This window comes from Hyposmocoma kahamanoa, unplaced genomic scaffold (genome assembly GCF_003589595.1).
Source record: "Hyposmocoma kahamanoa isolate Upper Pololo Valley unplaced genomic scaffold, ASM358959v1 160, whole genome shotgun sequence".
NCBI lineage: Eukaryota > Metazoa > Arthropoda > Insecta > Lepidoptera > Cosmopterigidae > Hyposmocoma > Hyposmocoma kahamanoa.
Genome location: NW_020653575.1, coordinates 7,117,014 through 7,139,663, shown reverse-complemented (window position 1 = coordinate 7,139,663; position 22,650 = coordinate 7,117,014). Strand labels below are relative to the sequence as shown.

The 22,650-nt window shown below is 37.7% G+C and overlaps 2 protein-coding genes across 2 annotated transcripts; one reads left to right on the top strand and one right to left on the bottom strand.

The window, feature by feature from the left end:
* Positions 1–148: 148 nt before the first annotated feature.
* Positions 149–19,425, top strand: LOC113240676 (UPF0061 protein PFL_0486-like). The gene is made up of 12 exons (XM_026478044.1): positions 149–411; positions 1,032–1,195; positions 1,864–1,944; positions 4,451–4,614; positions 5,079–5,254; positions 7,060–7,159; positions 9,225–9,385; positions 10,798–10,919; positions 13,383–13,512; positions 15,976–16,102; positions 17,234–17,346; positions 18,551–19,425. The coding sequence occupies exons 1-12, from the start codon at positions 220–222 to the stop codon at positions 18,671–18,673; spliced, it is 1,653 nt and encodes a 550-aa protein (XP_026333829.1). The 5' UTR covers positions 149–219; the 3' UTR covers positions 18,674–19,425.
* A 34-nt stretch (positions 19,426–19,459) lies between these two features.
* LOC113225365 (DNA repair and recombination protein RAD54-like) lies at positions 19,460–22,434 on the bottom strand. Its single transcript, XM_026457649.1, has one exon. It carries the CDS (start codon positions 22,394–22,396, stop codon positions 20,099–20,101), a length of 2,298 nt encoding a protein of 765 aa, XP_026313434.1. The 5' UTR covers positions 22,397–22,434; the 3' UTR covers positions 19,460–20,098.
* Between the last annotated feature and the right edge of the window lie 216 nt (positions 22,435–22,650).

Genomic DNA, 22,650 nt, shown 5'->3' with positions numbered 1-22,650 from the left:
AATACGCTCATCGCGCATCACTATTTGTCAGTGTCAATTAAAATGTCAAAGTAGGTACCTAAAGTTTTATATAGTAAAATAGGTACTTGTTTTTGTGCAATTTATTTCTATTTAATTTTGGCATGATTTAGCATAAAATGCTCGTCGGAGTGATATTATCCGAGTGTGATATCAGTAATGTTTATCTCAATTTAATAATTAAGAAACGTGACTGTGCTAATGCGGCGCGCATTCTGTGTTTTGGCGGCGGTGATGAACCAGCAAAGTTATAAAGTCGGAAACACCATGAAAACGATAAAAGACCTCAAGGAGTGGAAGTTCAAAAGTTCACCGAGCTATGCAGAACTTCCTATTGACGAAAATCCGGAGTATAACGTGCCAATGGCCGTAAAAAATGCAGTGTTCTCTAAGGTAAAATATTTTGTTCCTTTTAATGCGTAATCACCGAAATATGTAGATATAATGGTGAAAATTTCACTAATATATGTCCCTATGTCAATGTGACGATGTCCGAGGTCGAGGGGCTTGCGCACCGGTTTTCATCTCTGAGGTCCCGAATTCGTTCACCGGCCGGGTCAATATAGACAAACTAACTTCTCTATATTGTCTCGGGGCCTGTGCTTATGGTACCATCGTTTTCCTTTCCAATTTCCATAACAATAAGTGCTTTAGTTACTTTTAGATCAGAGCAACATATCGACCATGAACTGGCAATCATCAAATGAAATAAAAAGTGAAGTGTACATGTATAATATAAAAAATATTTAAAAACTACGTATTTTTATTTAACAAATCAGATGCTATATAAATGATTTGTTCTCCATCCTGTAAAGTTATCGAAATTGTAATGGTACTGGTTGCCAGTTCACATTTGATGTGTGATTTGCCTGTTATCGATAGGCGTATCACGTACCACCAGGCTCACAACTTATTCGTCCCTCCTTATTCGTCCCACTTTGTATCATAAAAAAATTAAATAATATTTGTATTTATTATTTACTATGTTTATAATACGCAAATGGATGTTCCAGGTACCGACAGAACCGTTAGTCGGAACTCTACACCTTGTTTGTGCATCAGAAGACGCTCTTAGAGACTTGCTAGACCTGGATCCGGTAGTGGCAGACACTGAGGAGTTTGTCAATTTTGTTGCTGGGAAATACCACCCAGAAGGATCATTGACTGTATCACACAGGTAATAAAGTGATCAACTGTTTGGTACTTAAAGTATGTTTGTTGGTAAAGGATAGTACTGTTTGTTGTTGAAAATATAGATAGATATAGCATTTATTCAGCACATTACATCACAGTGTTACATATAACAAGAGAAGGAAAGTTACAATAAATAATATACTGAAAAGGTTTCGGCTCAGCACAATGCTGCCAACTTTATATGTTTGCAGCACTGATAGTCGTCCGATACATAAATGGTTGCACAAGCAAGCCGCGCGGCAACGAACAGTCGTAGTCTAACTGTATAGAATTTAATTGTTTAATAATAACATGCGTAATTAAATGCTTGTTAGCTTGATAATGAAATCAGTCTTTGAATATACATATTTTACAAGTGTTAAAAATCACTAAGTTGTTTGAAGTTTTCAACATTTTTTACAACATTAACTTGTAAGCGAAAAATAATCAACTTAAAAGCCAATCACATATGTATGTAAAATACATATTATTTATTACATAGACAGGAACAGAATTTATTGCAATTGTGTGGAAATATTGTATTATTATATTATATACATATAGTAAAGAATTACCGAAGCTGACACTTCATTAAATAAATTTTTCATCATACTGATTGTACACTGATCAAATTCATTGGTGGAAGCCAAATTGATACTAAATTGGTTTCAGGTATGGAGGATACCAGTTTGGTTTTTGGTCGGATCAGCTGGGCGATGGAAGAGCTCACATTCTTGGAGAATATGTCAATAGGTAACTTATGAGTTAATAACCCTACATTCCTCAAGCCCATAAGTAATTTCCATGAAAATTTACAATAAACTGCTTAATGTACTGAAAAATGAAACCAATGATAGAATATTCAAAAAAAAACTAAATTTATTTTTTATTTTTTTTTTATTGTTAAAAATGGACGTACTCTTGATCACTACCTAGCCCTAGAGCAAAGATGAGGTCTACGTTGGTACGAGCTCGCCCAGAAGATGCCTATTCAAACGCACCTTGAAAATATTCGGGTTGTATGTACTCGGAAAAATAGACGCAGGCAGGGAATTCCAGTCACGGGCTGTGCGCATTATAAAAGATGACGAAAAGCGCTTAGTACGTCTTAAAGGAATATCAACCAGGTGAGGGTGATATCCCGCCGTTCGTCTAGATGTCCGATGGTAAAAGGGGGCGGATGGAATGAGCTGGTGGAGCTCATGGGCACACTCTCCGAAGTATAATCTGTAAAAAACCGACAGACCCGCGACCTTTCGCCGATGGGCTAAACTATGAAGTTTATATTCGAGCTCATCGTCGCCAATAAGCCTCCTGGCTCTGCGATCAATCGAGTCAAGAGCCTCTAGTTGGTATTTCGCTGAGCCATCCCACAGGTGACTGCAATACTCCATGCAAGACCGGACCTGCGCTTTATATAAGGTTAAAAGCTGTCCAGGCGAGAAGTATCGCTTCACCTTGTTAAGGATACCCAGCTTCTTGGCTGCAGTTTGCGCTTTAGATTCTATAGAAGCGCCAAAGTTGAGGTTTGCGCTTAATGTCATGCCAAGAAGCTCTAGGCGGTCGGTAACTGGGACAGATACACCCCGAAAAGTAGGAGTCAGATCAAATGGACTCCTTTTTGCGGAAAAAAAAGAGAGGCCTGCGTTTTGGTGGCGTTGAAGCTGACCAGATTGTTGTCATCCCACTGGGCAACAAGACTTAAGGTCAGGTTCGTTCGCTCTACCATAGCCTCTCTCAGCGAACGAATATCTTCCCTGCCGTCTCTTGCGCTAGACAGGTATCTCTCGGTAACTGTACTGTCATCTGCATACCCAACTATACCCGGGACCAATAGGTCATTGATGTGTAGCAGGAAAAGAGTCGCCGAGAGAACAGACCCTTGAGGAACTCCAGCATCAATAGCCATCAAGTCAGATGAGCAGCCTTCAATGACTACTCGAATCGACCGTTCCCCAAGGAAATCTGATATCCAGCTGCAAAAGTCGGCAGGGATGCCGTAAGCAGGAAGCTTGCTCAGCAAACTTGCATGCCAAACCCTGTCGAAGGCCTTTGAGATATCGAGCGATACGGCCAGTGCCTCACCGTGTTTCTCGATGGCCTCGCCCCAGCAATGCGTAACATACACGAGAAGATCCCCAGTTGATCGTCCCCGGCGGAAGCCATATTGACGATCACTGAGTAGGTCATTTATTTCAAGGTATGATAGCAGCTTACCGTTCAGAACTCTTTCCATAACCTTGCAGAGTATGGAAGTTATGGCGATTGGTCTGTAATTACAGGGGTCGGCGCGGCTTCCCTTTTTAGGGACTGGTTGCACATTTGCAAGCTTCCATGATTTAGGCACTATTCTCGTTTTTAGTGAGAGGCGGTACAGACACGTCAGTACAGGAGTTAGCTCAGGCGCGCAAAGCCTCAGTACCCGTGCTGGTATACCATCAGGACCACTGGCCTTATTCACATCTAGACTTCGCAGAGCTCTACGAACCTCTTTTGCGTGGATTGTGACCTCCGGCATTGAAGTGTCACAACGAGGTAAATTTGGTGGATGTTTTGAGCCTGCATCTAGATGCGAATTGCTTGCAAACATTGCAGCAAATAAGTTTGCTTTATCCGTTGCAGAGTGAGCCAGTGATCCGTCAGGTTTTTGCATGGGAGGCAAGGTGGGACGGCAGAAGTTGGATTCAACTGCTTTGGACAGGGACCAGAACTGCTTACTACCAGGAGGGTAGGATGCAAGCCTGGTCCCGATCCTGCTGATATGGTTGAATCTGGCCTTCCGGAATTCGCGTTTGCAGGACTTGGCGGCAGAATTAAAAGCTCTCTTTCTCGCGCGAACCCTCCGGGCTCGAACTTTGCGGTCGCGAGCTTGTACCCATGCTGCATTACTACTTACTAAGCTAAACTAGACTTGTTATTATGATATGAATGAATTCCTTAACAGAACCTTTTAGGAAAAAGGCAAATTCGAAAACAGCCCACTTACTCTCTTCCCTCCTAATTTGTTGTGCTCGAGAGAATCCATAATGTGATCTTTGTGCTATATATAACCTTTTATACCATTGTGTACTGCAAATAAACATTTTGAATATTGAATATTAAGTAAGAAGATAGATTAGTAGTAGTTTCTTTTGTGTTTTACTTTAATTGCAATTGATGAAACAATGACAAGAGAGGAGAAATGTTTCTTAAAAAAGTCCTATGCCATCAAAGTTGAAGGTAGAGTGTGGTGGTAACATTATAGTTATCGTAAATTCAGCAAAGGTGAAATCTGGCAACCACAACTGAAAGGCTCTGGTGAGACTCCATACTCAAGATTCAGCGATGGGCGCGCCGTGCTGCGTTCCTCCATTCGCGAGATGGTTGCATCTGAAGCTTGTCACCATCTCGGCATTCCTACCACAAGAGCTGCAGCTTTGGTGGGTGGGTACAACTTTTTTTTGTATTTACAGGTCTAAATGTAGGTCATTTAGAATGAAAAGCCAAGTCCTTGAGAAAGCTTTAGATGTTTTAAGCTAATGGTTAGGTTCGCATTCTAGCGACTACGCGCGCCTCTTCTCGTTGCCAATGACTTTGATGTTTTATATATATATATATATATATATATAAAACATCAATTTTATATATATGTATATATATAAAATTGTGACGTGTCACGACACTACACGTCAGACAGAAGTAAATCCGGCTGTAGACGGATTTTGACGATGTGCAATATTTACAGAATGTTGTTAAGTGTATAACATGCTAACTGAAACAAAACATTGCCGTAAAACCTATGTCGAATTTAGAATCGTGTCAAGTCCTTAACCAGTATTAGGGTTAGGGTATAGTTGTAATAGGCCGACGAATTTCGCAGAATTATCATGTTTATTTTTTTTTTGCAGTAAGCGACGACCACAAAGTATGGCGAGACAAAATGTACACCGGTGCGGCGCGACAGGAGCGCGCAGCCATCGTGATGCGATTGGCGCCTGCGTGGTACCGGCTCGGATCTATCGAGATACTCGATAAACGAAAGGAGCCTAACACTATGAAGACACTTGTTGATTTCATTATCAAAGTGAGTTTTATATCCATAACCTAAGTTACGCGACGTTAAGTTTAGGGATGTACGATTTTTTTTGCTTTGAATCGATTTTTTGGATCGTAATGGATCATATACCTCTGAAACGATCTACGGATCGGATCGTTCTGAATAGTCTTCGCAAAATGTCACAAAGCCGTTTCAAAATTTGTAATAATTAATACTTTTATTACATGATTTCATTGCTATAAATAATTAATTTGTTATAGTTGTTAATACAAAGATCAAACACTTAGAAAAAATTCTTCGAGGTCTCCTAGCATACCGTGCCAGACGCTATGCCAACTAATCCGGCCGGTTCGAAGGAATTATTTCTGAGTGTTAGATCTTTGTATTAATAATTATAACATAATAGTGGAGTAATTTCACAAAAAATAGTTAAATATCAATTTAATAAATTTTTATTGCTTTTCACGGATGCCAATCCTTTACATATAACTCAATTTTTCAATGATAATGTCATCTAAGCAACTTAATGTCCTAAACGTTGTTGTCCACTTTATTTTCCGTTTCTGTACTTGACTAAATCATTACTAAGATTGAGACTTTTGTTTAAATTAATAAGATCTAGACGATTCGATTCGCCTTAATTTTAAATTGATATAATTTTTTTGATGAATGATGATTTGCTTAAAAATCGCATTGAAATGTATCCTTTCGTAATGTGCATCCCTAATTCAGGGTTACCTATCACAAGCTAGAAACATGATTTACAGAATTTTGTTTCTCCAAAAACCTTTAAACTTTTATTGAATAGATTTTGTTTCATTTGTCCAAATACACCATTTAATGTTTTACTATCTATATTGACATATAGACAAGTTATTATATTCTTTTTCCGATTTTTATTTCCCCAACTAACTGTTTGACCAATGTATCTAATTGAATATTTTTATTTTGTAAAAATACGATATTCATGATACATTTTTGTTATATTATTTCTTATTACAGATATTAAAAGTATAAGAAAGTGTCGCACAATACGACTCGTTAAATTAAATCACCTAGCATTTTTAGAAATCATAGTAAACGAGATGCAAGTTAATTTGGTCGAGTTGTAGTCGCTCGCTTCGCTCGGTCGGATCGTGCTGGTTTTTCATATACTAACCTAACCTAATCCTACAGGAGGGGGTCGTACCGTTTTATCTTAGTTATTTTATCTTGTATGGCGGTACAATTTTATCTAAGAATAATAATTTTGTCGAAACGAATTTTCAGCAATCTAAATTATATGGAAAACAGACAGTATAACAAACATGATTACACCAAACAAACTTCTGCCCAAAGAATACGTATGTGTAATAATTATTCTAATAATAGGTTTTCGGACAAACGATACTTCTGTTGTAAGACATTTCTGTGTTCCAAATTTATACTAAAACTGTCATCGCACTAATGAAAAAAAGTCGAACCGTTTTCGGAGTAATAAAATTCGGAAAAAAGAAAATCGAGTTTGTGATAGGTTACCCTAATTTAGTTGTCGATTGTAGTTCAACTGCTGCTCTAGACCCGTTTTTGTTCAGAAAAGACCTCGTTACCTTTTCGCAAAGGTACTAAAATTTCTCTTAATATATACTTTGCTTTGGAGATACAATGGTGTCCTAATTTCCTATCCTAAGTTTGTGTGGAAAAAATAGCTACTTAGCAATAAGGCCGCCCGTTGTATATTAGCTTTTGATATTCTTCTGTTCTGTGTTCGACGAGGGCAGAAATTCAATTATAACTTTTAACCTTCCGGGTACATATTTTAATATATGGAATAAGGCACACATATGTTTCAGCACCATTTCCCAGAAATCGAGACATCTGGTGAAGATAAGTACGTGAAATGGTATACAGAAATCGCACACAGAAATCTGAATATGGTTGCTACTTGGCAAGGTGAGGTTGCATTATGTTTATTGTGTTATTTTTGCAATATAACTGTTAAATGGCTTATGCACTTTTTTGTGTCGCCTTTAAACCGACGTCGTGTCATGGAGACACAAGATGTCCCTTAGGGCGCGTTCCCACTATGTCGTCACGATTTATTATCGTTGGACGACTGTCGAGTCTAGCCTGTTCCCATATCACGACTATCTGTCGTGGACGATTTTTTATCGTTGAACGACTGTCGTGACTAGCTGTTCCCACTAGGACTAGGACATGACGCCAATGGGAGTTGCGACAATCTGTCGTCACGTTTTTATCGTCTGACGACTGCCGTTCTAGCTGTTCCCACTGTGACGACAGTTTGTCGTTGTAATTATTAAAAATCGTGAACGATAGTTAATCGTGTCGTGCTATATGTGGGCAACTACATTTAAATATTCAAGGCACGACACTGTAAACTGCACGACAATCTGTCGTCACGACATAGCGGGAACGCGCCCTAACAATTTTTTTTTGGTAATTATAATAATAATAATAATAATAACGCACACACTCAACATAGCCCCGCACTAGGGAAACCCTGTGTCGCGGGTGCCATGGACACACATAGACAACCACAAATTACACCCAAACTCACGAGAGAAGTAAATGTAGGCCATACAAATATTTCTCCCGGCCCGGGAATCGAACCCGGGGACCTCTGCGTGGCAGTCCGGTATGGTAACCGTTCGGCCACGGAGGTAGTAAAATTAACCGACATCAAAAAAGGAGGAGGTTTCCAATTCGACTGTATTTTTTTGTATGTATGTCACGCGATTGCTCTGGCGTTTGTGAACCGATTTTGACGATTCTTTTTTGTTGGAAAGATGGTGTTTTGAAAAAGGGGATGAATCCGGTTTCGCGCTACTTCCGGTAATCGATTTCAATATAACTTGGTAAATAGATGTTATTCCACGAGTTTTTGAGGTCGGTTTTTTATAATTTAAATATTTTTCCTACTTCTCATGCTCCAGAAGTACGTCAATGTAGCCTTACGTAGCGGGAGTAAAGTGCATCAAGTCCCTAGTTTCCCTAGCTTCGGGTGAACAAACTCAAACAGCCAATACTTGCTCTAGTTTGTACCAAAATGTAAGATTTCAATAAGTGAAACAATATAATTAAAACTAAAACAACACTTAAAAGTAATCACATATTTTCAATAAGAACTTTGTTTTGTAAATCAAAATAAAAGTAAATTTAGATCATAATGATTCAAATTTTTATTGTATTACAAAAAGTCACACAGCCACCCATTGACTTACAAATAAATAGGTCAATGCAGCCACCGAAACAATAATTTTATTGCAAACCAAGTTTCCCGATCGCATAATATTAATAAATTCAACCGTTGAATGGCCAACTCGATCATGCGATTTAACACCGCTGGATATCTTTTTATGGGGTTATGTTAAAGACAGAGTTTATACGAAGCCAATCTAATCGATTGCAGCCTTAAGACTCAAAATTCGTGAAGTAATTAACGAAATAGACCCACCATTTTGTCAAAAAGTGATTAAAAATTTTGATGAAAGAATCGACATCTGTAACTGTGGTCGTGGTGGACATTTCGACTCATCCGAAGAACAGAGTCCGATGTGATTGTACAGCGAAAAGGGAATAAGTACGTTACGAGAATAGTTTCCTTATTAAAACTACGGCCTACGTAAAGGTGTTTCGAGAATTTATATATCTTATTTCATTTCGGAAATATTAAATCGAGCGGAACGGTCGATCTGACATTCACAGCGAAGAAGAACGAACGAAATGTAGTATGTCCTGAGAACAAGTAGTCTTGCATATAGATATTTGTTCTACGGATGAGTCGATTTATCAGATATCATTTTTCATTAATAATTGCCAAACCTTACTTCTTTAATACAATAAAAATTTGAGTCATTGTCATCTAAATGTAGTGTTTTATTTTGATTTACAAAACGAAGTTCTTGTTGAAATCCCTTTACAAAAATAAAAAAAATATAATTCAACATTAATAAGTAATTTGCTTACATATGACATAGCCGTTGACTTTCTTCAGGTTTCGGTTTCACACATGGCGTACTAAACACGGACAATGTGAGCGTGTTAGGGTTGACAATCGACTATGGCCCCTATGGGTTCATTGACTACTACAACAAGCATTTTGTGCCCAACACATCGGACGACATGGGCAGATACGCGTTTAATAAACAGCCGGAGGTTAGTGTTAATTTTACACTAGTACTCTATCGACATAGAATGTTTGATAACGAAACTTGACATAACTAATGCATTTGTATTTTGGTAATATTAGGCTGCGATTGTACCAGAGATGTGCGAGGAAAAAATCCACTAATAGGAAAAAATCCACCAATAGGATTATCAATAGGAAAAAATCCACCAATAAGCTTACCTACCAATAGGGAAAAATCCACCAATAGGATTATCAATTGGAAAAAATGTTTTTTCCTAGCCACGCTTACCAGTTCTCGTGGAAAAAGGCTCCCAGGAGCGTATGGGAAAATTAACTTTTTTGTATCAGAGTCAACTTTTTTATCAAGCGACGAACATTAAATCGCAAAGATCTGAGGGGCACTGCCACTGCGCCCGTTACCCTGAGACATAAGTTGACAAGTCCCATGTGCCTGTAATTACCAGCACCTTTACCCTTCTAAACTGGAACGCAGTCATGCTAACATTACTGCTTGGTGGCAGAAATAGGTAAGGTGGCAGTACTACCCTGGACGAACTCTTTCACAAGGAGCTCTACTGCTGCAAAGAAAGGTAATTGTCTGGCTCATTATTATTATTAGAACTCCATGCCACGTATTTCTGCCGCCAAGCAGTAATGTGAGTGATTACTGCGTTTAGGTTTTGAAGGGTAAGGATGCCATGAAACTACAGGCACATGGGACTTGTCGACTTCACATTTCAAGGTCACTGGCGCAGTGGCAGTGACCCTCAGACCTTTGCAGTTTTAGTTTTAAGTGGCACTGTTCGATACCTTCAATGAACAATACGCCAACTTTATTGTTTGGTCTATTTGTGTATATATGAGTGTGTACATATTCTGTTATTTTTGTAAACATTCATATTTATATTATGCTCCCCGAATTTTGTGAAAAAGTTAAAGAATCAAAAATAAAAATAAACAAAATAAATAATAATAAAAAGCAACCTGTGGGTGAAGTATACGCAGAGAACCCTGAATACATTAAAGGTGCAATATAACAACGCTTTTAGGATGCTAATGGGGCTGCCGCGACATGTTCACGGAGGCGTACACAGATGGCTTTCATGCCATTATGCGCAAGAAGGTTGCCTCACTCATGATGCGTGTGCGCGGCAGCGCTTATGGCATCCTAACCGTCGTTGTCAACTGGCTGGACTGCCCCTACCAACTACATTGGGTGCAACTACAAGTGCGTAGGGTAGTGGTCTAGACGTGGCATTTCACTAGAACTAAGTAATTTTGTATTGTACGCACGTAAGAAAAATTTACTGTATAACTAACATTACTATGGATCATGGTCCGAAATAAATGATTCCATTCTAAAAAACAAAATTGAATAAAGAGTCATAAATAATCTAATAACCTTGGTTGATATAATGCGCATGATTATAATTTTCAGATCATTCTGTGGAACTTAGGGAAGTTTGCGGAAGCATTGCAGCCAATCCTGAACGAAGACCAGAAACAGAAAATTAAAGACGTAAGGAGCACTCTAGAGGATTACGTTAACAAGAGAGTTTTGTGAGTACTGCACTCATTGTATATAATCTGTTTACAAGTATCGCTGTCTATATTGAAAGTGATTCGTACCAATTTTGAATAAAACTCTAGAAATGAATCATGGAAACGTTGGTAGTGTGGCGAGGTGTATCTTGAAAAAAAACACTTGTACATATTATTCCGTATACCCCTTACAAAAATAATATTAAACAAAATAATCCTCTGTGCAGAATGTGTGGGTATTATAACGGAATATGTACAATTGTGATATCTTTAACTGCGGTGTCCTTGCTTTAAAGGATATATTCATATTAGATTTTAGGAGGTGAGGTGTGGGGGGCCGCCACTCGTATCCCGCAATCTGCGCGCTCTAAATTTATATGAATAAAGTTAGAAGAGGCGGAGAAAATTTGACACAGATCCGACGTTGACAAGCGTCCGATGGCGACTGACGGGGTAACAGGCCGCGCGGTGTTCGTTAAACTGCTGGGCAATATTCAATATACCATAGGGCCAGGAGAAATATTGGTATGGCCTACATTTATTTCTCTCGTGAGTTTGGGTGTAATTTGTGGTCGTCTATGTGTGTGTCCATGGCACACGCGACACAGGGTTTCCCTAGTGCGGGGCTTTTTTTTATATATAATAGACACACGGTTGGCCACAATCTCACCTAATGTTAAGCGACGATGTGACCGACGATGGACGCGTTTGCCTAAAAAATGCCTATTCACTCTAGCCTTGAATAGCCCCAAATTGTACTTTTCGGGAAATACAGATACCATAGAGTATTCCATTCCTTTGCCGTACGCACCATAAAGGAGGATGCAAAGAGCTTAGTGCGAATTGGTGGTATATCACCATGGATCCGGACCTTCTAGTAGACTGAAGGAGGAATGGTGAGGGTGGAACTAAATTGAAAAGTTCCTGCGCATGCTCCCCGAAATTTATGCGATGGCTATGTTGAGTGTGTGCGTTATTATTATTATGTTTATTTTAAACATAATAATAATAATAATAATAATTATTATTATTATTAAGCTTTGGGGTAAATGTGAATTTCATACCTATAGGGCTTAAGTTAAAAAACAAAATTATAGCTATTTTATTCTGAAATAATTAGTTGTAGACTTTTATAGGAAATGAAACTGTCATGACTCAAAGTCAAAGTCAAAGTCAAGTCAAAGATTATTTAACCTAACCTAAACTTTTATTCCATAGGTAAAATAAATTTACACTTGAAATCGTCACATTTAAGCTACTGCTCGTTCACTACGCTGACCTCCCTGAGAAGAACGAGCAAGAAACTCTAGGGATTGCTCTTTTCAAATAAATTCAAATGCTATGAAATACACTTTGAATCAAATTTGTGTGGATTCTGGAGCCATGGGTTACCATGATGACTTAGCTCTAACGTTAATATTGAGGATATCTTCTTTCTTATTGAAAATATGTATATTTTTACGAGCATATAAAATATTTGAGTAAATGTACTGTGATGCCACAGTCATGATACCAGTCTCCTTAAACTTTTCTCTGAGAGAAACCCGAGAGCCTAGACGGTACACAGAACGAATCGCTCGTTTTTGCAATACAAATATGGTTTGAATATCTGCCGCTTTACCCCACATGAGAATCCCGTAGGACATTATACTATGGAAGTAACTAAAGTAAACTAGTCTAGCAATACTAACATCGGTAAGCTCACGTATTCTGCGGACTGCGTATGCAGCGGAGCTTACCCTGCTGGCCAGGGAAGATATATGTGGAAACCATTGAAGTTTACTATCTAAGGTCACTCCCAAGAAGTCTCATGTCAACCGAGACCATGGGGCCTGTAAAGGGCCTGAAACGTCGGTTTGTTTGATAAAACAAATATACGCGATTTAAATCCAGAAAAACAGGTTCATTTCCTATGTGTAACAATACGTGAAAACCTAAGAACTCGATATGTAGACTTTTATATTATTCTGTTTTCGGGATTTTATATGATCGGATAAAGTACATCCTATCATGTAACGAATTACCATATTCTTTAGACAATATCCTTAAGTGTATCGTATATTTGTCGTAAGCTCGTTATTTAATAGTTTTTTTCCATGCTGGTCTGCCACAAAGTTCTCTGGTCCGAATCCCGGGCCGGGGGAAATATGACTTACACTTATTTGACTTATCTGAGACTGCCCCCGGAGTATCGCTGCGCATTTCTCTCTGCGGTATTGCAGAGCGCGCTAGATGATACCGCGGCGGGAAGCACCGGTATGCGACGCAATCCACGCGTATGAATTACCCGAGGTCTTTTCGCTTACGTAGTCGCTACTAGAAGGGATTCAAATCCCAGCTACTGGTGTCATGTTGGCGGATGTCGCGTCAAGGGATATCCCTTATCAGTGAGCTCTGGTGGGCAAAAGATCCTCTTCGATACTATCCTCCGCCATCCGCCTTTTTGCACTGTGTTTTATGATGCAATTTTCGATTTGACAGGTCAACGTATCTGCGAAAACTGGGCCTAGAAGAAATGCTAGACGGTGATCAGAATTTAGTTGATGACGTCTTGCAGCTAATGGAGCAGACTATGGCAGATTTTACAGGGACATTTAGACAGCTTGCTGAGGTACAAAAGTCTTGAACATTGCATGCCATTACAGTTTAATAAGAGAAGGTAATATTTCTGAAAAAACATAAATTGTTATAGTGTTCTGCGTCATCACAAATTTTTTTTATAATATCAAGTGACTGAGCGAACATTAAATCGCAAAGATCTGAGGGGCACTGCCACTGCACCCGTCACCCTGAGACATAAGTTGACAAGTCCCATGTGCCTGTAATTTCGCCAGTACATTTACCCTTCCAAACCATAAACATAATAATGCCCACATTACTGCTTGACGGCAGAAATAGGTGGCAGTACTTCCCTGGGTGAACTCTTTCACGAGCTCTATTGCTACTAAAGCAATAGAAATGACATTCTGCACAGTTCTACATTTGAGGCACTATTGTGTAAATAACCATGGAATGTCTACGAACACAATTGTATAATGGCGCGTGGGACGCGAGTGCACCGCGAGATTATACGAATGTGTGCATCCGTGCACGGCGCGTGTGCACATTTACAAGCTGCGCTGCTAAGTTTATATGGGGTTACGCTGCTGGTCTTATTATACGGTATTTTTTTATTTATTTAAACATTATTGCACACAAAATAGTACAAATGGCGGCAGGGTTGGAAAAAATCATGAGTTTTAAAAAAAAAATCGAATAAAGCACGATTTTTAAAAAAAAATCTTAATGAATCACGATTGTTTTGATTTTTTCATTTTATCATACATTTTAACTATATTTTTGCCTGAAATGTAGTAATGTTAAAGGTTAATCATGTGGTAGATAAAAATAAATTAAAAAAAATGTGACACCACTAGAGTGGTGGATGTCACAGAAAAATATATTTAGTGAAGAGGAAAAGTCAAAGATTGTTCAAAGTCAAAGTCAAAGATTATTTATTGCATAGGTAAAATAAATTTACACTTGAAAACGTCACATTTAAGCTACTGCTCGTTCACTACGCTGACCTCCCTGAGAAGAACGAGCAAGAAACTCTAGGGATTGCTATTTTCAAATAAACTTAAATGCTATGGAATACACTTTGAATCAAATTTGTGTGGATTCTGGAGCCGTGTCGTTTTTCCAATGGTTAAGCAATTGTTTGGAGCGATAGCTTCGTCAGCTGAAAGAGTGTTTTCCACCTTTGGAATTGTTCATAGTAAATTAAGAAACCGACTGGGAATTGAAAAGGCTGGCAAGCTATTTTTTTTGTTTAAGTAATTATAATAATGATATTGATTTCTCAGATCCTAGTCTTTAGTAGCAGTAGCTTGAATGTGACGTTTTCAAGTGTAAATTTATTTTACCTATGGAATAAATGATCTTTGACTTTGACTTTAAAACGTAATTGTCTAATTTTATGTTGATTTCTGTGAAAGAAAATAAAATTATACACATTCGATTAAATCACTGATTTTTGTTGAAAAAATAATTTGATTTAAATCAAAACGGTTTAATCTTGCCAACCTTGAATGGGGGACTTAATACTATTAGGCCTTTAATGAGATTTTCTTGCGAAGTAACTCCACTAGTTTTGTTGGGATTATGAATACAAATTTCGTACACACAGAAACATTTCGTCGACCCGGTGGGGCTTGAACCCACGTCCATGCTGCACCGTAGCATTGCTCTTACCAACTGAGCTACGGAAATTCTCCTATGAGTTTTTGTTTTTTTTTTTAATTTATTTATCTTGTCAATTACATTTTTTTACAAATAAGATAATGTTCTCCCAAACTTCATAAAAGTTTATCGGGAGAGTTTGGTTGCTACGCTTACATTACAATCATAACATTTCATTCTGTTACTCAATTACAGCTCTCTAAATTACTACAATGTATCTAACAAATATTTCTTTAATTCATTTTTTATGTAACTTTTATTACCTTGCAAACATTTTAAGTGTGAAGGAAGATCATTAAATAATGTTGGAATTAAATAGGCCTTCGTCCTTTTTCCATACACATTGTTTGTTTTAAAAATCTCGTACCTGCCCACCGCTGCTTGTCTTGTTGGATAGTTATAGCGTTTTGGTACTTTATACTCATTACTTGAATATTCTTGCAGCATTTGATAAAGCATAATTTTTTTTTCTGCGGGAATTATGTTACAAATTTTAAATAATATATCATAATTATGCATTCTTTTACACTCACTACGCACTTTCCTATCGGCTATAGTTATAGTTTGTTATAGATCTTTGTACTGGCTTTCGATATTTGTTGCAGCTAGTGACATATAGTGAGAGATTTTTGAATAACCTCACCATTAATCATTGTCTACCAGTCAACCAGAGAGCTGGGTTTACTTCTGTGAGATAATTTACGGCTAGGTCTTGTTCAGGATTTGATGAAGCACAGGATCACTTAAAAATTTTATCGACCATCGGGATTTATCAGATATAAAAGCGCATTCCATATTAGTGTGCAAACGAATTGTAGGTAAATAAGCATCCGACTTGGTATTGTATTTGCAGGTAGACAATAAAGATTTGCTAGACAAATCTGTATTGGAATCACAATGGTCGTTGAACAAGATTCGTGAGGCTTCCAGGTGGGAGGAGTGGGTGAAGAGGTATCGGCAGAGATTGGAAAAAGAAAATGGTAGGATATCATAGAATCTTATATATCTATAACCAGAAATAGAGACGAAATGTCATTTAATTTGTTTGAAAACTATTCTGCCAAATCATTACGGTGACAACTGCGCTCTGATTGGCCAGCCCGAATTCGAAACAATTGACGGGTGTCGTCTATTGTTTCACTTCAAATCGTCCAGTTTAACTTAAGCTTTGCTATAATGGGCGAAAATTGAAAAATTACACATTTAATATTTAATTCCCGATGAAATGTGATTTCGTTTGTTTTGTAATTGATGTTTTGCTGTTTTTCCCACACCACCGAATGGATCAGGGGGGCTGATTGTTAGAGATATTGTCTTTGTTGCAATAAATACAGAATATTTTTGGAATATACGGAGACGTACACACAGGTCAGTAGTTGGCGCTGTGCTATTTCAGCTTTCTAATTCCTGATTCAGCGCAAACGAGAGTTGATATTTAAAAGTGATATTAGGCCCATTTGCTTGATGAGTTGCCAGGGGTGGATGGCCCTTATTTCGTCTCTATTTCCGGTTATATACTCGATGCTAATCAATTATACTGCAGCTATTCTTGATTTTGTCGCCTTAATTGTGTCAAAAATTTTGAAAAAAGTTGGCCGAGTAGAAGTCGGACTTAAAGTTGAGCCACATAGTAACATTATAAATCAGTACAGAGTACTTAAAAAACCGACCTCAAGAATTCGTGGAATTACATCTATTTGCCAAGTTTTATTGTAATCGGTTACCGGAAAGTGCGCGAAACTGGATTCAAACCCTGATCAAATTTAAATGGGACCACTACCGAGGTACAGTCTTTCCAACAAAGAAAAGAATCGTCAAAATCGGTTCAAAAATGCCGGATTTCTCGCGTAACATACATACAAAAAAAAAAACAATCGATTTGAGAACTTCCCCTTTTTTTTGAAGTCGGTTAAATAGTACTTTTTGAAATTTTAATTGCTAGTCTGATTGTTTTCGTTCAATCAATATTCCATATTTACTTTTAAACATCTCCAAGATTTGTAGTACTTCTTTTTTAAATGCATAAGTAATGCTCTAATTATGACAGTAGCCACTGTGGAGACTTTGAAATCAAGAAAAATAGGAAATTCATGTGCTAAATGTGTTTGCAGTGTCTGAAGATGTTCGTCGAAATCGTATGTTGAAAGTAAATCCCGTGTATGTGCCAAGAAACTGGATCCTGCAAGAGGCTATCGCTGACGCGGAGAAAAATAATTTTGAAAAAGTAAGTTAAAATTACAGAAATGTAGAATAAATGTTGATATTTCACTATTGCATTGCAAGTTCACTTTAAAGGGTCAATTCAGTCAGTCCCGATTCTTTTTAACAGACTTCAAAAAATTAAAAACCAGCAAAGGAAAGAAAAAACAAGTGCCTACCAAATTAGTCAATTGTTGTTATCTGAAAATATAATTAAAAAAAAAAACTATTTCATTGACAATTGAAATGAATAGACAAGCCATTTGGCACTTATTTTAATCAACTTGTTATTGAATATCGTCAGAAAAATCTTTTTGAATTTATCCCGTGTGCAGCGTGATGTAACTGTTACTTAATCTGCCACTCCTCCCGCACCGCGCAGCTACCTCAGGAACCGACTCAGTTAAGCGGTAGGCCTGTAATAAAAAATCATAATATTCATTACAATCAATATTACAATAAAGTACACAGTTCAGAATTGAAAATTATTGTGGATGATAACTGTAATAAATTACTAAATATGGAAATTTGTACAGTACAACCACAATATACCAAGCAAGTTAACAATAATCTCAGTACAGAGTACTAAAAAAATCGACCTCAAAATTACGTGGAATTACGTCTATTTGCTAAGTTTTATTGAAATATCCCCTAGTTCGCCACTATACAGGACTTGACATTGGAGATAATAATAATCTGTTCCCACTGCTCAACATATATTGAGAGAAAAACGCCTTGAATTGGAGAAATAGCAAAATAAACCATTAAAATAATTGCTCCTAAATTAAAGTTAGGTGCTATTTATAAAAATGAATCTTCATGCGTGAACAGCCACCCTTAAAGGTGGATGATTTTCTTCAAAATGAAATGGGACCACTATGGAAGTACCCCCTTTCCAACAAAAAAAGAATCATGAAAATCGGTTCACAAATACCGGAGTTATTGCGTAACATACATATAAAAAAAAAGAACATACAGTCGAATTGAGAACCTCCTGCTTTTTTGAAGTCGGTTAAATATAGAAGCTAAATAAAGACTAGGAGCTACTTCATATACTTCCAACTCAATTGAGTGCAGCCAGTATAATTTAAAGGGCTACTTGTTAGTTAACCGACGACAGCCGAAACACGAAGATTGCCGAAAGATATTAATTAAAATGTACTTTATGCATACACATTTAATGATATAATTTTGTAAGCAAGTACTTTCATTTACCTTTCTTTCCATAGGTGAGATTTCTTCTTAAAGTGCTGCGTACTCCATATGATGTGGACGAAGAAGCTGAGAAACGAGGTTACTCATCACAGCCACCAAGTTGGTCTTATGGACTTAAACTTAGTTGTTCTAGTTAGTTCTACTAAGATTAATTTTTAATGAATATTTACACGCTAAATGGAAGAGTACATCATATTATGTGATATATAAAATATAATTAGATTTACATACTTATTTGCAATATATAACTTTCTCAAATATAATAATAAATTATTTGACCGGCCGTTGTCAAACGGTTCTAGGGGCGGTAGATAAGGTCTCGGGTATGATTCCTAGTAGGTCCAATTTGGAATATTTGTTCCTGTTTTGGGTAGTGCTCTGGAATAAATTTCAGTGCTCTGGTACTCGTAGTACAGGGAAATTCCTAGTTTAAAACCAGGTAATTGGTCTAACAGTCTGGCACAATTGTTATAATGTTATAAAGGGTACAACTATATACCATAGTTCCAAAAAACTGTATATGCAGTTAGACTGCATGAAATGATCTAATCTGGTAGAAAGTTTTATTGATATATTGAGTAGATTATAGCTTGGATCAGTGTATTAGGTACTATTTAATCCGTAACAAGAAAACAGTCGCGAGTAAAAGTTAAATGATATAGCGATTGTATATTGTAAAGGGTTGGTTTCCGTAACTTAGTTTAGTAGAGCTCCTTGATGGGTAAGGATGCTGGTCAATTACTGGCACATGGGACTTGTCAAATTTGCTTGGGGTAACTGGCAACTGGCTTTCTTTGCGATTTAGGGTGTTTTCCCATTATGTCGTGACGACAGATAGTTGTGCAGTTTAAAGTGTTGTGGCTTGTATATTTAAATGAAGTTGCTCACACATAGAACAACACAATTAACTGTCGTTCAAGCCTTTTTTGACGTTACGGCGACACTATCGTGACAATGGGAAGAGCTAGAACGACAGTCGTCAGACGATAAAGCTTCACGATAAAAATGTGACGACAGATAATCGCAACATCAAACGAATCTGTTGTGCAAACGACAAAGCGGTTGCCGTGAACCGATAAACTGTCGTCACGATCTAGTGGGCAGCTAGACACGAGTCGTTGAACGATAAAATAAAACCCATTAAAGCCCTGCGACTATTATGAGCAGGCATGTCGCTTACCACCAGACACTCGATTTGTAAGTCTAGTCTAATTTTTAAGCACAATTCCAGGTTGTAGTGACTAGAGTGCAAGATCCCAGTGCTCGTGCCACCAGAGCTCCAGGATTCTTAGCATCCTCTTGTGTATTTGTGTAGTAAATGTATAAGGGTGCTTGTGAGAAAAATCTTTAATATATTTGTTAATGAATATATTTTTTTGTTATTTACATTTTGGTTTTATTGTTTCACATCTCTTCTTCATTGCTTTATTGAATACTGTCTAATATTTGACCAGCAAATCACAACATAATTGCATAATGATAATTTTCTTTCAGAAACATAATTATTAGCAACTATAAAATTAAGTTAATTTTTCATAGTTTCAACAAACTGAAAAACTGAATTATTCATAATCTTCATCAGCACTATCATCAGGTTCTGAATAGTCCTCATCAACTTCAATCTTCCTTCTTTTCCTTACCTGGACATTCTCCTTATCCTCTTCCTTATCTGTTTTATCAGCAACAACCTGAGCAGATCGGTGGTGGAAGACAAAAGATATACTCTTAGCCAAGTCCCAACATTGCTTCAAGACCAAATCTGCCAAATTCTTTTTGTCAGCACAGTGGTACCAGTTTGACAAGTCTGAAGTACAATCGGAGTTCTCTGGAGGGAGTGTCACTTGAATATTATTAATGCACCTCTTGCACTTAAATTTGCTGTGAGTGTCTGATAAAGTGTTTTCTTCTAAACGGAACAAGTCCTTCAGATCTTCTGATGTGAAGTGACGTAATGATTCTTCATTTTGGTCAACTACTGTGTCACTTAACGCTTTCTTATGTGCCTGACGCTGGAAAATTTTTTCTTCTATTGTTCCTGTTGCTAGTAACCTGTAGATATAGCAAGGCTTCTTCTGACCATCACGCCAAACGCGAGCCATAGCTTGATCATCATTAGCAGGATTCCAATCTGGGTCAAACATAATCAGACGATTGGCTCCAATGAGGTTTAACCCACATCCTCCAGCTTTAGAACTTAGCATGAAGATCCATTCTTTTGAGTCTTTATTGTTGAAACTCTCAACTACTTTGGCGCGTTTTTTAATCGTCATCGAACCGTCAAGCCTCACATACTGGTAGCATCGTTTACGACAAAGTTTTTCAAACAAATCCAAAGTTTGAGTGTAGTTCGACACAAGAACAATTTTATCATCTGTATTGGTCTTCAAATTAGCCAATATGCAATCTAAAATCATCAACTTGCCAGAGAATTCTGGTTTCACATCTTTAATGTCATAATTAGCTGGTAGAAGGCTTCTGGCCTTCTCAAAGCCTTCTGAGCCTTCCATAATCTTATCATACACCAAATCTGGATGGTTGCATAGTTTCTTCAGGGTTGTGATGCTTGATAAAGCACTGAGTGTGTTTTTATCTCCAGTACCAGTGAATTTATTTCTAATAGCATCTGAGTTGATGAAATTCTTGTAGATCTGTGTTTGGAGGGGAGTCATTTTAACGCAAATGACCTGTTCAAACTTAACTGGCAAGTATTTAGTAAGTAAGCTGCTTGTCCTTCTGATCATGCATTTATTGACAATCGAAGTTAATGTTTGAAGGCATTCCTGTGCTTTTTCTCTTTCTTGCTGTGTAGCCAGTGCATCCTGACCTCTCAAGATAGGATTTTCATATTTCTTTTTGAACTCAGCAGCTGTTCCAAGTATGCCTTCATTGACAAAATGTACCAAGCTGAAGTATTCTGTCAGATCATTTTGAATTGGTGTGCCTGAGATCAATATCCTCCTTTTTGCTTTCAAGCCCATTAAAGCCTGATATGTTTGGTTCTCACTGTTCTTCAATCTGTGGCCCTCATCGCAAAGCACCAAACCAACCTCAGACGAGTGCAAAATGTTGGCGTAAATCCTGAATGTTTCGTAAGAAATGATCAAGACAGGTGTGGCAACCCTAGTCACGGAATAAGTATTCATGAATTGCTTCAATTTCAATGTAATATCTGCTTTAGATCCTCCGTCCATTGGAAGAGCATTTATTCTCTGTCCAAGCCATTTCCCAATCTCATTGTACCAGTTTTTAACCAAACTACTAGGGCATACAATAATTGCTTTGCAAATAGTGGGCTTACAATCTGGACTTTGCCGCAAAAGAGTCCACAACAGTGTTATACACTGCAAAGTCTTTCCTAAACCCATTTCATCAGCCATAATACACCCGTACGCGTTTTCAATCTGAGCTCCAGTTACACAATCGTACATGAACTTAACGCCTTCTCTTTGATGAGGTCTAAGAATGTTTCCCAGCACTGGGTCGACTACTACAGCCACTTTTATATCATTCGGGTTCATTTTCATCTTTTCATATTCTGGAATATACGGTGGACGGAATAAAACAAGAGCATTCGGCTCATCCGCGTCGTGTAAGGCGCGCCTAACCTGCGTTCGCTTTAGTCCCAAACTTTTGCTGCAATATGATGATATGTAGTTCGGAATAGGTACTTTGAAGGGTTTACTCAGTATTTGTTTGATCAGATTCTCGTGGTCAGACGTTGACATCGCTTGGGATGGAGATTTTTGAGCAAGAGAAATTCGTACACACTCCCGCTTTTTTCGTTTGTTCTTATCAAGTAAGGGGCTCTTGAAAACGCTGTCTCCAGCGCCGATCTGGCTCGGCGCCAAGCTTCGCCTCATGTTAAACTTCTAGCGTCTAAAATGTTAAGAAATTATGTTAATTAATTACTTCAAAATCGACAAATACGAAACGAAAACTGCCTTGTTTGTAAACTTCTGTTTTTGACGTTTTGCGTCACATTCACATCCAGTGCTGTCAGGTAGGGAGATCCTCTTTGCCTTGAGTTGAATATTATACGTTTCGTTACGATACTATATTTATAACGCTATGTCATGTCAATTTGCGTTATGTCAATTTAGACGTTGCAAGTTTT

Bases quoted from the DNA above. Each gene is read 5' to 3' on its own strand.
- LOC113240676 (XM_026478044.1), top strand. From the start codon at position 220: ATGCGGCGCGCATTCTGTGTTTTGGCGGCGGTGATGAACCAGCAAAGT. The intron at 1,945-4,450 runs GTAACTTATGAG...TCGTAAATTCAG, and splicing joins CTTGGAGAATATGTCAATAG to CAAAGGTGAAATCTGGCAAC. The intron at 16,103-17,233 runs GTAGGATATCAT...ATGTGTTTGCAG, and splicing joins GAGATTGGAAAAAGAAAATG to TGTCTGAAGATGTTCGTCGA.
- LOC113225365 (XM_026457649.1), bottom strand. From the start codon at position 22,396: ATGAGGCGAAGCTTGGCGCCGAGCCAGATCGGCGCTGGAGACAGCGTT.